The following is a 14,586-nucleotide window of genomic DNA, read 5'->3' as shown; positions in this document are numbered from 1 at the left end:
AACATCCTGAGCCCCTAGGTGGTTTGGCTGGTATATTTGCAGTACACAGTTCATGGGGATATTCTTGCTCAATGTTGTATGAAATCTTAGAACTTAACAGTACTAGGGAACAAATAGTTTATACACATTGAGAAAGTTTTAAGTAATATTTGGCACTGTATTTTGCCCGCGAGCTAAATTCAGGGAGATTTGCTGGTCTTGATACCACTCAGCAAAAACATGCAGTTGAAGTTTATTATAAACTGACTTATTACATTCAATGGCACTGATAATGAACAATTCCCTTTTACCATACCATTCTTAACAGGATATCTACTTGGATGCATCCTTAAATAAGGTTTCTATTTCTATCTCTAGCATTTTGACAAGTTATCCATGTTAACACTTGGTAAAACTACTTGGGTAGTTTCTGACCAGAAGTGAATTCTTCCCTTGATTAAAGCAAAACTAGCTACTCTATAATAAACCAAGGTATTTGTTTTTACATTTATTTTTTTTTAATAATCTGCACCCAACATGGGGTTCAAACTTACGACCCTGAGATCAAGAGTCACATGCTGTATCCACTGAGCCAGCCAGGCACCCCATTAATTGTTTACATTTTTTTTTTTTTTTTAATGTTTTATTTCTAGGGGAGAGAGACAGCGTGAGCAGGGGAGGGTCAGAGAGAGAGGGAGTCACAGACTGAAACAGGCTCCAGGCTCTGAGCCAGCAGTCAGCACAGAGCCCGACGCGGGGCTCGAACCCACGAACCGCGAGATCATGACCCAAGTGAAAGTCGGACGCTTAACCGACTAAGCCACCCAGGCACCCCTGTTTACATTTTTTAATACAGTTTTAAAATCCTGGATTCCAAGAAGTCCTGGCTGGAACTTCTTTTTCTTCATAACAAACAATTTCATCTCCCACTTTAAATTCTATCTTTTCTTCATCCAAACTGAGACCACAATCCATTCCAGTTTTGATGACTGACATGTCATCTTTATGGTGTTTCAATGAGGTTAATGAACCTTAATAAAATACAAAAAGTATACACATTCAACAAATAATACCTGCTAACTGCTATATAGTCTGGTGTTAAAAGGAAAATTAAGTTACGCTGAAATTCTTAAATTTTACAGTCCTATCATGTTAAATGATGGAACTAAATACTAGGGAAACCAAAGAAAATTGGTTTGCTGTAAACAAGATGCAGTTTATAGGGAAAGAACTAAATCGCCCATTTCAAAGGTTAGACTTTGCCGAGGATGGCACTGTACTCAAGACTTGAATGAGATAATCCGGGATAAAAGACATTGCAGGCAAAAGGTCAAGGTAAGCCAGTACAATGCTGTAAATCAAGTGTAGTGGACAGAGCTGGAAAGGTAATTTGGGGTCAATTTTTATAAGTAGGAAATGAGATTACTGATTTATCAGGATTATTCCAGGTTATACAGATTACCAGGCAAGAGTAAAAAATCCTGGAGGAGACCTCAGGACTAGTAAGGAAGGCAGTCTGTCAACTGGAGATGAGGTCTGAGTTAACAAGAAGGAATAGCCTGAACTCTAGGATATGGGAGTGAAAGATTTCATTTAGATGGTTACACGGAATCAGGTTTGGGTGGCTGGATTTAATATTACAGATTGTGATGTTGCTTACCTTTCCAAATAACATGTCCGTTACGGATTAATTTAAATTTTCTTTGTTTTTCTAACTGACCCTTTTGGACTCGGCAGCCAGCCACAGGAATTTTTTTCTTCCCTTCTGTTACAGAGAAAGTAGCGAGTATAGAAGCCTCACCTTTAGAAAGAAGAGAACATTAAGTGTACACAAAAGATTCTGAGAAATACATACTTTCATACATTCTGCCGAGCAAGATTTAAAGGTGTGAGAAAAATACAAACTCATGCATTGAAAGAAATCCTGGTTTTCTCTGACTCCACCAACTTCACTTTCCTGACCATTATTAGAAACATAAACATGAAAATCCTTGGGTTTTCTTGGAAAAGAAAATCACAAAAATATACCTGCTTGCCTGAAAAAATGAACAAGGGAAAAAGTGGAAATTCACTTTAGCTGAAAAGGCACTAGAAGATAACCGTTTACTGCCTACTCCATGAAAACCCAGTTTTCAGCTTTCCTTCAATATATATTCTTGAAGAGAACATCTGTCATTACCTGTTTTTAATCTCCCCATTAGTAATTTATATACATTTAAGAGTACGGATTCTGTGACTCAGCTTAAAGCTTATTTGTTTTCACTGAAAATTAAATTCACTGAAAATTAAAACCTGGGTGGCTCAGTTGGTTAAGCGTCCAACTTCAACTCAGGTCATGATCTCAAGGTTCGTGGGTTTGAGCCCCACGTTGGGCTCCGTGCTGACGGCTAGCTCAGAGCCTGGAGCCTGCTTCAGATTCTGTGCCTCCCTTTCTCTCTACCCACCCCTGCTCATGCTGTCTGTCTGTCTGTCTGCCTCTCTCAGAAATAAAAACATTTAAAAAAAATCTTTTTAATTAAATTTCAATAATGACATGGTATCATACACTATAATATACCGATTCGCTGGAGTTAGTGTTATTTGGCTGATGGAAACCCTTGTACGACCCAAAAGTTTTCCAAATTGTGCCTTAGTGTAAGAACATACAAATCTCTGTATGACCATGGTTAGCAGATCAGAAAAGCATAAAATAAATCTCTGGACCATAAGAACAGATAAAACGATTCAATCCATCTCAAATAAATTTAGGCTTCCATCTGGCCAAGGGATATGCTAGAAAGAATATCTAAATATACGATACTTAAATGTAAAATTAATGATTCTCATTGTGGATTTCTCGGCCAACTCCAGGACAAAATCAGTGACTCCTTCCAGAACACTATATATAATCTTCATGCCTCCCAGCCCAGTCTAATTTGGGTTATAATTAGTTGTTGATGTATAAACGTAAGAGCAAGTTCTTGTTGCCTGCCTTATTTGCCTTGGTATTCTCAGGCTGCAGAGGCAGGTGTTTATAATACATACAAAGTTATACTGAATATATCTATAGTAGTGATTTTTTTCTTAGGACACCGGCTATTTATTGGAACACTGAAGGTATTTCAACAGTGAACGATAATTCCTCTAAACTTTGCTTTCAAGGGTTCTTTATAGCACCTAAGATATGAATGTTTAATATTTAGTGAACACTCACCAATTGGGTGCTCCTCCACAATGCAGGGCAATCTGCTGCTCAGTTCCTCCTGCAAATCTTCAATTAGACGGTAAATGATTTTGTGAAGTTTAATTTTTACTCCTTTTTTTGTAGCAGACTTCTGGATAACACTGCCTGCATTCACATTGAAGCCATATATGACACCTGGCAAGTAGAAACAGAATCAAGAAAGTAGCACAAATACTGTATGAAGGACTTTTCTTTCAAGCAGAAACTCAAATCTAAATAATTTCATTTCAGGGAGCCTAAGTCGCTCAGTTAATTAAGCTAAGTGTTGGACTCTTGGCTTGTGGAATTGAGCCCCGTTGTCTGGCTCCATGCTGACAGCACAGAGCCTGCTTAGGATTCTCTCTCTCTCTCTCTCTCTCTCTCTCTCTCTCTGCTCCTCCCCTGCTCACTTGTGCTCTCTCTCTCTCTCTCAAACTTTTTTAAAAAAAGTTTTAGGGGCGCCTGGGTGGCTCAGTTAAGTGTCTGACTTTGGCTCAGGTCCTGATCTTCTAGTTCGTGGGTTCAAGTCCCACGCTGGGCTCTGTGCTGACACCTTGGAGCCTGGAGCCTGCTTCAGATTCTGTGTCTCCCTCTCTCTCTGCCCCTCATCTTCTCATGCTCTGTCTCTCTCTCTCAAGAATAAATAAACATTTAAAAAATAAATTTTTTAAAAGTTTTATTTCCTTCTATGTAAATTAAAAGTAGGGGAGATGAGAAATTCTGTAATTTTTTCTCATGAAAACTAGTAAATTTTCAAATTAAAGGATTTTATAAATACTATCGTGGCTTGTTCAACAAGGAAAATTTCTTTATAAATTTTAAACCCATTAATTTAAGAGACAAAAGTACCCATACTGTGTAAGGCAGTATGCTAAACAAAACTTTGATTTTTATACCAGAGAAATAAGAAGACAAAAATTGAATAGAATTGAAATAAAGGTACATTATTTTAATAACAATTATATTACTAAATTACAAACCTGTTGTCTACAACTTTTTGTGGTCAGCTGGCCAAAAGATGCTCAAAAATAGTTACTAAATTGGTAGTTCACAAGTTATTTAAGAAATGAAAGAAGTTTCATGGAGCTGACCATTTTACCAAAGAACAAATAATGTATTTAACTGCAAATACCATAGAGGGTATATAAAAAGCAAAACACTCCTGCCCTAAGTGATAAAAATGAAAGCAAACAAGTTAATCAAGAGAAAAACACAACCACCTTGAAAGTTTTATCATTAAGAAATCATTCAACACATTATCTACATTACATAGTACAGTGCTAGGCTGGTCAATGCCTGGAAAATACTTTGAATTAACCAGCACTGGAGCACCTGGGTGGCTCAGTCGGTTAAGCATCCAACTTTGGCTCGGGTCATGATCTTGTAGTTCACAAATTGAAGCCCCACACTGGGCTCTGTGCTGACAGCTCAGAGCTTGGAACCTGCTTCAGATTCTGTGTCTCCCTCTTTCTCTGCCCCTCCCCTGCTCATACGCTCTCTCTCTCAAAAGTAAATAAAAACATTAAAATTTTTTAAATTAAAAATAAGTAAAAATAAAAAATTAACCAGCACTACTATTCAGTAAAAGAAGTAACATCTAATTCTAAATAACTCCAGTCATGGGGCGCCTGGGTGGCTTAGTCGGTTAAGCGTCCGACTTTCACTTAGGTCATGATCTCGCGGTTCGTGGGTTCGAGCCCCGTGTCGGGCTCTGTGCTGACTGCCAGCTCAGAGCCTGGAGCCTGTTTCAGAGTCTGTATCTCCCTCTCTCTCTGACCCTGCCCTGCTCACGCTGTCTCTCTCTCTCTCCTAGAAATAAATAAAACGTTAAAAAATTTAAAAACTAACTAACTAACTAAATAACTCCAGTCATGAAGTACCTCCTTCCTAAGTGATTCATCAATATAATGTTGGTGTCTTGCTAGGTATTAGACTTAGTTAAAGTGAGTCATGAGTCACCTTTTGTATTATCGTAAGTTCAACTAATAAACAGTCCAGTCCCCCTGCCTTCTAGGCATTTAATGAAAGCTAAAAACTGACTGCTTCATAGCACATATATTAAAACTTAAAATAGCCTTTAATCTAAGAAAGATAGATTTATAAAATTAATTATCAATAAACAAAAAACAGGTAGACAAAAGTAAAATATGAAGTAAAATACTGAACAGATGGATTACAGTGCTGGGAGCATTCAAAAGTAAATAAAGGATACAGAGAACCAACCTTGGAGTGGGCGGGGAAATGGGAAAGGCAGTAATTATCTTTAAAAACAAAAAGAAACAAAAATAAAATCAAAAAACCTTCTGGGGCTTGGGAGAGTTCCCCAAGGTTGTAGTGCGAGGACCCTGAGTGAAGCTACGTCTGCCATACTGCACATCCCATTCGACTCAATGGCGGGGACTCCACTGGAGCAGGAAGGGTGATGCTGATAAAGGAAAAAGGGCAGGCTGACTAGCCAAGCTACAAAAGACTGAAGGAAATGGTTCACAGTATGTCTAGGGAACACGGCGAAACAAACAGGAAATAGAATTCTTACCATGAAATGTTTCAGCAAGGTTAACATCATTTTCACTGACATCACCCACACCAAAATGTACTAATTCAAGTTCACACTCATGTGAAGCATCATAAGTATCCATAATGTTCACAATGGCTTCAACAGAACCGTCAACATCACCTAAAACAGTTTGAAATTACTGATGTTATGAGTTAGGCATTAACAGACACAAAAATGACAAAAATCTATTTAAAGTCATAATAGGAATGGCATTTACCACTTTCATTTAGGTTTAGCATTATAAATATCTATTTAACTTAATATTAAGTATAATGAACCAAAAGTACATTTACAACAAAATCATCAAGAAACAAGTTTATTAAAATCTCTTCCAGGGAGTCATGATCTCAGGGTTCATGAATTTGAGCCCCACATCAGGCTCTCTGCTGTCAGCACGGAGCCTACTTGGGAAGCTTTGTCCCCTTCTCTGCCCCTCCCCTGCTTGTGTTCTCTCTCTCTCTAAAAAATAAACATAAAAAAAAAAAAACCTCTCCCCCCCGTGAGACATCAGCAAAAAGGAGGGCAAAAGATACAACCTTCCTGTCATAAAGAAGTCACAGGGATGTAATATACGGTACGGTGACTATAGTTAATAATACTTTATTACAAATGTGAAAGTTACTAAAAGAGTAGATTTTAAAAGTTCTTATCACAAGAAAAAAATTTTTGTGACTATGGTGATTAGACTTATTATGGTAGTCTTTATGCAATATATACAAATATCAAATCATTATGTCGTACACTTGAAACTCACATAATGTTAAGTATCAATTACACATCAATAAAATAAATCTCCCCCAAAATACCAAAATAATTTTAGCCGAAATTTAATGGTCCAAATTAATTGTGAGAATGAAGAGATATATATACATTCTAAAAATGAGTTGTAAGGTAAATCTTTCCAAAGTTACCTTTAATAATTATAGGAAGTACATTTGAATCCCTTTCTTCTTTCTCTTTTGTCCTTAAGGGTTTTTGTTCTTTTTTTTCTTGGTATTTTAGAAATGATCTCTCCTTCCAGTGCAAAGTGCCATATTTCTCACGGGCTTTCCGATGTGCTTCTTGGTGTTCCTTTCGCTTTTCTTCTATTATTTTCAGATCCTCTTTGTTTTTCTCCTGTTCTTGCTCACACTTCCGCCAGTCAACAACTTCACGTGCCCTAGGCTTTACAGGGGAAAAAACAGGCATTATTAACTAAATAGAAACCAGTAACTTATGGATTAAAAGCTCGGTGTTTTTCCCCAACTTAGCTTGGCCTAACTCCTACATGAAACCACTAATTTTATAAATTTTAATAGACTTATAAAACTTAATTTTTTTATAGTTTATTGTAAACATATAAAACTTTAGGGGCTTTGTATACACAGATGATTTAATTTTAAAATATTATCTCAAATTTTAAAAAATTCAATAGCCAAATTCTAAAATGGCACCATTAGCCCCCTCATAGGCCCTTACAGTCTATAATTATTTGTTAACACAAATATACTTATTTGGGAGAACGTTATAGATTAATATTTAAAATCACTGTATCCCACGACATATCATAGTGAAACTGACAAAATACAAAGATGAAAGAGAGAATTCTGAAAGCAGCTAGGGACAAAAAGGCCTTAACCTACAAGTGTAGACACATAAGGGTAGTAGCAGACCTGCCCATTGAAACACAGCAGACCAGAAGGGAGTGGCAAGAAATATTCAATGTGCTAAATAGGAAAAACATGTAGCCAAGAATCCTTTATCCAGCAAGGCTGTCATTCAAAATAGAAGGAGAGATAAAGGCTTTCCCAGACAAACAAAAACTGAAAGCGTTCACGACCACTAAACCAGCCCTGCAGGAGATCCTAAGGGAGACCCTGTGAGTAGAAAGCAGCAAAGACTACAAAGGATCAGAGACAACACCACAAGCACAAAACCTACAGATAACACAATGACACTAAATCCCTATCTTTCAATAATAACTCTGAATATAAATGGACTAAATGCCCCAATCAAAAGACACAGGGTATCAGAATGGATAAAAAAAAAAAAGATCCATCTATACGCTGCTTACATGAGATTCATTTTAGACCTGATGACACCTTCAGATTGAGAGTGATGGGATGGAGAACCATCTATCGTGTTATCAGATGTCAAAAGAAAGCCTGGGTAGCCATACTTCTATCACACAAACTAGATTTTAAAACAAAGACTGTAAGAAGAGATGAAGAAGGCCATTATATCATAATTAAGGGATCTACCCATCAAGAAGAGCTAATGATTATAAATGTTTATGCCCCTAACTTGAAGTCACCCAAATATATAAATCAATTAATCACAAACATAAGCAAACTTATTGACATTAATACTGTTAATTGTAGGTGACTTTAATACTCCACTTACAGCAATGGACAGATCATGTAGGCAGAAAATCAGTAAGGAAACAACAGCCTTGAATGATACCCTGGACCAGATGGACTTGACAGATATATTCAGAACTTTTCATCCAAAAACAGCAGAATATACATTATTCTCAAGTGCACATGGAACATTCTCCAAAACAGATCACAAACTGGGTCACAAAACAGCCCTCAACAAAAATAAAAGGACTGAGATCATACCATACATATTTTCAGACCACAACGCTATGAAACTTGAAATCAACCATAAGAACAAATTAGGAAAGCTTCCAAATACATGGAGGTTAAAGAATATACTAGTTGGGGCGCGTGGATAGCTCAGTCGGTTAAGCATCCAACTTTGGCTCAGGTCATAATCTTGTGGTTCATGGGTTCTAGCCCCGCATCAGGTTCTGTGCTGGCAGCTCAGAGCCTGGAGCCTGTGTCTCCCTCTCTCTCTGCCTTTCCCCCGCTCATGCTCTGTCTCTCTCTGTCTCAAAAAAATTAAAAAAATTAAAAAAAAAAAAAAAACTAAAAAATGAATGGGTCAACCAGGAAATTAAAGAAGAAATTAAAAAATGTATGGAAGCAAATGAAAACAAAACACAACAGTCCAGACCCTCTGGGACGAAGCAAAGGCAGTCCTAAGAGGAAAATACATCACAGTCCAGGCCTATCTCAAGAAACAAGAAAAATCCAGGGTACCTGGGTGGCTCAGTTGGTTAAGAGTTCTGACTTCGGCTCAGGTTATGATCTCATGGTTTGTGGGTTTGAGCCCCGTGTCGGGCTCTGTACTAACAGTTCAGAGCCTGCAGCCTGCTTCAGTCAGATACTGTGTCTCCCTCTCTCTCTGCCCCGCCCCTGCTCGCACTCTGTCTCTCTCTCTCTAAGAATAAATAAACATTTAAAAATTAAAAAAAAAAAAAGAAGCAAGAAAAATCCCAAACACAGAATGTAACGTCACAACTCAAGGAACTAGAAACAGAACACAAAGAAACCCCAAGCAGAAGAAGAGAAATAATAAGGATTACAGCAGAAATAAACAATATAAAATATAAAAAAAAGATTAAGGAATCTAAGAGCTGGTATTTTGAAAGAATAAACGAAAGTGATAAACTCCTAGCCAGACTTCTCAAAAAGATGACAGAGGACCCAAATAGATAAAATCACAAACGAAAAAGGAGAGATCACAACCAACACTACAGAAATACAAAGAATTATTAGAGAATATTAATAAAAATTATATGCCAACAAACTCGATAATCTGGAAGAAATGGACAAATTCCTAGATACTCACACACTACCAAAACTCAAATGGGAAGAAATAGAAAATGTGAACACACACCATCCTGATGAACATGGATGCAAAAATTTTAAACAAGATACTAGCAAATCGAATTCAATATTATATTACAGGAATTATTCACCATGATCAAGTGGGATTTATTCCTGGGCTGCAGGGCTGATTCAATATTCACAAATCAATGTGATATATCACATTAATAAAAGGATAAGAACCACAGGATCCTATCAATAGATGCAGAAAAAGCATTTGACAAACTACAGCATCCTTTCTTAATAAAAACTCTCAAGAAAGTCGGGATAGAAGGAACATACCTTAACATCATAAAAGCCATATATGAAAGGTTCACAGCTAATATCATCCCCTATGGGGAAAAACTGAGAGCTTTCCCTGTGAGATGAGGAATACAACAAAGATGTCTGTCCTGACCACTGTTGTTTAACAGAGTGTTGGAAGTCCTAGCATCAGCAATCAGACAACAAAATGAAATAAAAGGCAACCAAACTGGCAAAGAAGTCAAGCTTTCACTTTTCACAGATGACATGATACTTTACATGGAAAACCCGAAAGACTCCAACAAAAAACTGTCAGAACTGATACATGAGTTCAGCAAAGTCAAAGGATATAAAACCAATGTACAGAAATAGGTTGCATTTCTATAGATCAATAACGAAGCAACAGAAAGAGATATCAAGGAATCAACCCCATTTGCAATTGCACCAAGAACCATAGAGTACCTAGGAATAAACCTAACCAAAGAGGTAAAAGATCGGGGCGCCTGGGTGGCTTAGTCGGTTAAGCGTCTGACTTTCGCTTAGGTCATGATCTCGCGGTTCGTGGGTTCGAGCCCCGCGTCAGGCTCTGTGCTGACTGCCAGCTTGGAGCCTGGAGCCTGTTTCAGTCTGTGACTCCCTCTCTCTCTGACCCTCCCCTACTCACGCTGTCTCTCTCTCTCTCCTAGAAATAAATAAAACATTAAAAAAAAATTTTTTTTAAAATAAAAAAAAAAAAAACACAAAAAAAACAAAGAGGTAAAAGATCTGTATGCTGAAAACTATAGGAAGCTTATGAAAGAAACTGAAGAAGACACAAAGAATTGGAAAAAATATCCCATGCTCATGGACTGGAAGAATATTGTTAAAACGTCGATACTTACCCAAAGCAATCTACATATTCAGTGCAATCCCAATCAAAATAGCACCAGCATTCTCATAGCTAGAAGAAACAATTCTAAAATTTGTATGGATCTACAAAAGACCCTGAAGAGCTAGAGTAATGCTGAAAAAGAAAACCAAAGCTGGAGGCATCAGAATCCCAGACTTTAGCCTGTACTACAAAGTTGTAATCATCAAGATAGTACGGTACTGGCACAAAACCAGGCACATAGACCAATGGGATAGAATAGAGAATACAGAATTGGACCCACTAATGTATGGCCAACTAATCTTCAACAAAGCAAGGAAAGAGTATCCAATGGAAAAAAGGCAGTTTCTTTAGCAAATGGTGTTGGGAGAACTGGACAGCAACACGCAGAAGAATGAAAGTGGACCACTTTCTTACATCATACGCAAAAATAAATTCAAAATGGATTGACAGACCTGAATGTGAGACACGAAATCATCAAAATCCTACAGAAGAAAAGAGGCAGGAACCTCTTTGACCTCCGCTGCAGCAACTTCCTCAACATGTCTCCAAAAGCAAGAGAAATAAAAGCAAAAATCAACTATTGTGACCTCATCAAGATAAAAAGCTTTTGCACAGCAAAGGAAATAATCAACAAAATAAAAGGCAACCAACAGGGGTGTCTGGGTGGCTCCGTTGGTTAAGTGTCCGACTTCGGCTCAGGCCAAGATCTCACGGTTTGTGGGTTTGAGCCCTGCTTCGGGCTCTGTGCTGACAGCTTGCTCAGAGCCTGGAAACTGCTTCGGATTCTGTATCTCCCTCTCTCTCTGACCCTCCCCTGCTCATGCTGTCTTTCTCTCTCTCTCTCAGAAATAAATAAAACATTAAAAAAATTTAAAAAAAAAAAAGAAAAAAAAGAAAAGACAAGGCAACCAACAGAATGGGAGAAGATATTTGCAAATGACTTATCGGATAAAGGGTTAGTATCCAAAATCTATAAAGAACTTAAACTCAACACCCAAAAAACAAATAATCCAGTGAAAAAATGGGCAGAAGACATGAACAGATACTTCTCAAAAGAAGACACCCAGATGGCCAATAGACACATGAAAAGATGCTTAATGTCACTCATCATCAGAAATACAAATCATAACCACATTGAGAAACCACCTCACACCAGTCAGAGTGGCTAAAATTAACTCAGGAAACAAGAGATGTTGGTGAAGACGTGAAGAAAGGGGAACCCTCTTGCACTGGTGGTGGGAATGCAAACTGGTGCCCCACTGTGGAAAACAGTGTGGAGATTTCTCAAAAAATTAAACATGGAATTACCCTACAACTCAGCAATAGCACTACTAGGAAATTATCCAAAGGATACAGGAGTGTGATGCATAGGGGCACATGTACCCCAATGTTTATACCAGCACTATCCACAATAGCCAAATTGTGGATAGAGCCTAAATGTCCATCAACTGATGAATGGATAAAGAAGATATGGTTTATATATATAATGGACTACTACTTGGCAATGAGAAAGAATGAAACCTTGCTATTTGCAACAGTGTGGATGGAACTGGAGGGTATGATGCTAAGTGAAATCAGTCAGTCAGAGAAATACAGATACCATATGCCTTCACTCATGTGTAGAATTTGAGAAACTTAACAGAAGACCATAGGACAAAGGAAGGAAAAATAAGTTACAAACAGATAGGGGAAGCAAACCGTAAGACTTTCTTAAATACAGAGAACAAACTGAGAGTTAACAGGGGTAGGGGAGTAGGGGGTGAAGGGAAAGTGGGTGACAGGCACTGAGGAGGGCACTTGTTGGGATAAGCATTGGATATTGTATATAAGGGATGAATCATAGGAATCGTCTCCTGAAGCCAAGACTACACTGTATACACTGTATGTTAGCTAACTTGACAATACATTATTAATGAATGAAAAATTAAATATATAAAATCACTGATCACATCTAATACATAGGAATTAAGCTTGATATACCTCAGATTCTACTTCAAGAATTTCATCTCCTGCAGACGGGAGGTCTCTCCAGCCTACAATTCCCACTGGCGTGCTGGGACAGGCCTCATGGATTGGTTTTCCATTCTCATCAAACATTAAGCGTACTTTTGCCCAACTCTTTCCAGCAACCAGAATGGAGCCTTTCCTCAAAGTTCCTCTTTGAATTACAGCTGTAGTAACAGGTCTAAAATGAAAATAAATATATATATATTTATAATGACATAATCGGGAAATAAGAGCACTTTCTTGAGTAGAGCAGATATCTTTATGAGACTTAAACATATACTATGTACACACAGGGTTAATCCCACTACTTCTCAAGCAGTTTTTCATACTATAAAAACATTTCTACATACTTGCCAAAAGGTAGAAGCAAACCAATTGTCCATCAACTGAATGGAAAAGAAAATGTACTGTATACATACAACTGAACATTATGAAATCTTAAAAAAGAAGGAAAGCCCTGTCACATGCTGCAACAGAAATGGACCTACCTCGGGGACATTATGCTACATGAAATAAGCCAGTCAATAAGGACAAATACTGTATTATTCTACTCATATGAAGGATCTAAAGTAGTCAAAATCATACAAACAGAAAACAAAGATAGCTGCCAAGGGTTGGGGAGAGGAAGGAGGGGAAATTAGTGTTTTATGGGTATTGAGTTTCAGTGGTTTTTTGTTGGTGTTTTCTTTTCTTTGAGAGAGAAAGGGCGCAAATGACCAAGTGGCAGAGAGAGAGAGAGAGAAAGAGAGAAAGAGAAACCTACAAGGACAGAGAGGGAGGGAAGAAGAGAGAGAGAGAAAGAGGGAGAGAAGCAGGGCTCACCCAAAGCGGGGCTCATGTTTTGTTTTTTACTTTTGTTTACTGTTTATTTATTTTTGAGAGACAGAGACAAAGTGCAAGCAAAGGAGGGGCAGAGAAGGAGGGAGACACAGAATCCGAAACAGACTCCAGGCTCCCAGCTGTCAGCACAGAGCCTGGCGCAGAGCTTGAGTTCACAGATTGCAAGACACTAAGCTGACCTGAAGTCAGACGCTTAACCAAGTGAGCCACCCAGGTGCCCTAGCGTTTCAGTTTTACGAGATTAAAAAGTTCTAGAGTCCTGCTGTACAACAATGAGAAAATACTTAATATTACTAAACTTAAAAATGGTTAAGATGGTAAATTTAATATTATGCTTCTTTCATCACACTTTTTAAAAAAAAAAACAGCAAAAAACATTTCTTATCAGCTTATGGTAGTGGAGGATGCAGATAGCTGAGTATTCTGACAGAATCCTAATCTTCTTTCGGGAACTAATTTGTTAAGAAGTGAAACCTCCTGCTGATAGGGAGAAGAATTAAAAAGAAGAATAATCCAAAGATCTTTCTAGATATTATATCAGTGGGTAAGAATTTAGAAACCCTGAAGTGCAACAATTGCTATTTCATTCCAATTTGTTAGTCTATGAGGCTTTATTTACTAATTCAGTTAAGCCAGTGGGGAAAAATATCCAAACAAACTGAACTACTTAAACTAGGAGATATATACAGATAGTTGCTATGGTCTACTGATAACTGCATTTTTTAAAAAATGTTTATTTAGGGGCGCCTGGGTGGCTTAGTCGGTTAAGCGTCCGACTTTCGCTTAGGTCATGATCTCGCAGTTCGTGGGTTCGAGCCCCGCGTCGGGCTCTGTGCTGACTGCCAGCTAAGAGCCTGGAGCCTGTTTCGGAGTCTGTGACTCCTCTCTCTGACCCTCTCCTGCTCACGCTGTCTCTCTCTCTCTTCTAGAAATAAATAAAACATTAAAAAAAATTAAAAAAAAAAATGTTTATTTATGTTTGAGAGAGAAAGAGTGCGAGCAGGGGAGGCGCAGAGAGAGAGGAAGACACAGAATCTGAAGCAGGCTCCAGGCTCTGAGCTGTCAGCACAGAGCCAGATGCAGGGCTCTAACTCACAAACCAGGAGATCATGACCTAAGGCGAAGTCGAACGCTTAACTGTCTGAGCCACCCAGGAGCCCCTGATAACTGCATT

General features: G+C 38.1%; 1 protein-coding gene across 2 annotated transcripts in view; it reads right to left on the bottom strand.

The window, feature by feature from the left end:
• Nucleotides 1–564: 564 nt before the first annotated feature.
• MTIF2 (mitochondrial translational initiation factor 2) overlaps nucleotides 565–14,586 on the bottom strand; it is a 28,571-nt gene continuing 14,549 nt past the window's right edge. For both annotated transcript variants that reach the window (XM_039249205.1, XM_039249206.1), the window contains 7 exons: nucleotides 12,546–12,750; nucleotides 6,650–6,902; nucleotides 5,718–5,858; nucleotides 3,173–3,337; nucleotides 1,640–1,780; nucleotides 824–1,010; nucleotides 565–601 (listed from right to left, as the gene is read on the bottom strand). In XM_039249205.1, coding sequence (XP_039105136.1) covers nucleotides 838–1,010; nucleotides 1,640–1,780; nucleotides 3,173–3,337; nucleotides 5,718–5,858; nucleotides 6,650–6,902; nucleotides 12,546–12,750 — 1,078 coding nt within the window. In that variant the 3' untranslated portion in view covers nucleotides 565–601; nucleotides 824–837. The remainder of the gene's footprint in view (nucleotides 602–823; nucleotides 1,011–1,639; nucleotides 1,781–3,172; nucleotides 3,338–5,717; nucleotides 5,859–6,649; nucleotides 6,903–12,545; nucleotides 12,751–14,586) is intronic.

Source organism: Hyaena hyaena, unplaced genomic scaffold, assembly GCF_003009895.1.
Source record: "Hyaena hyaena isolate Hyena2069 unplaced genomic scaffold, ASM300989v1 scaffold_332, whole genome shotgun sequence".
NCBI lineage: Eukaryota > Metazoa > Chordata > Mammalia > Carnivora > Hyaenidae > Hyaena > Hyaena hyaena.
The sequence above is the reverse complement of the archived record's forward strand: the minus strand, read 5'-3'. Positions and strand labels throughout refer to the sequence as shown.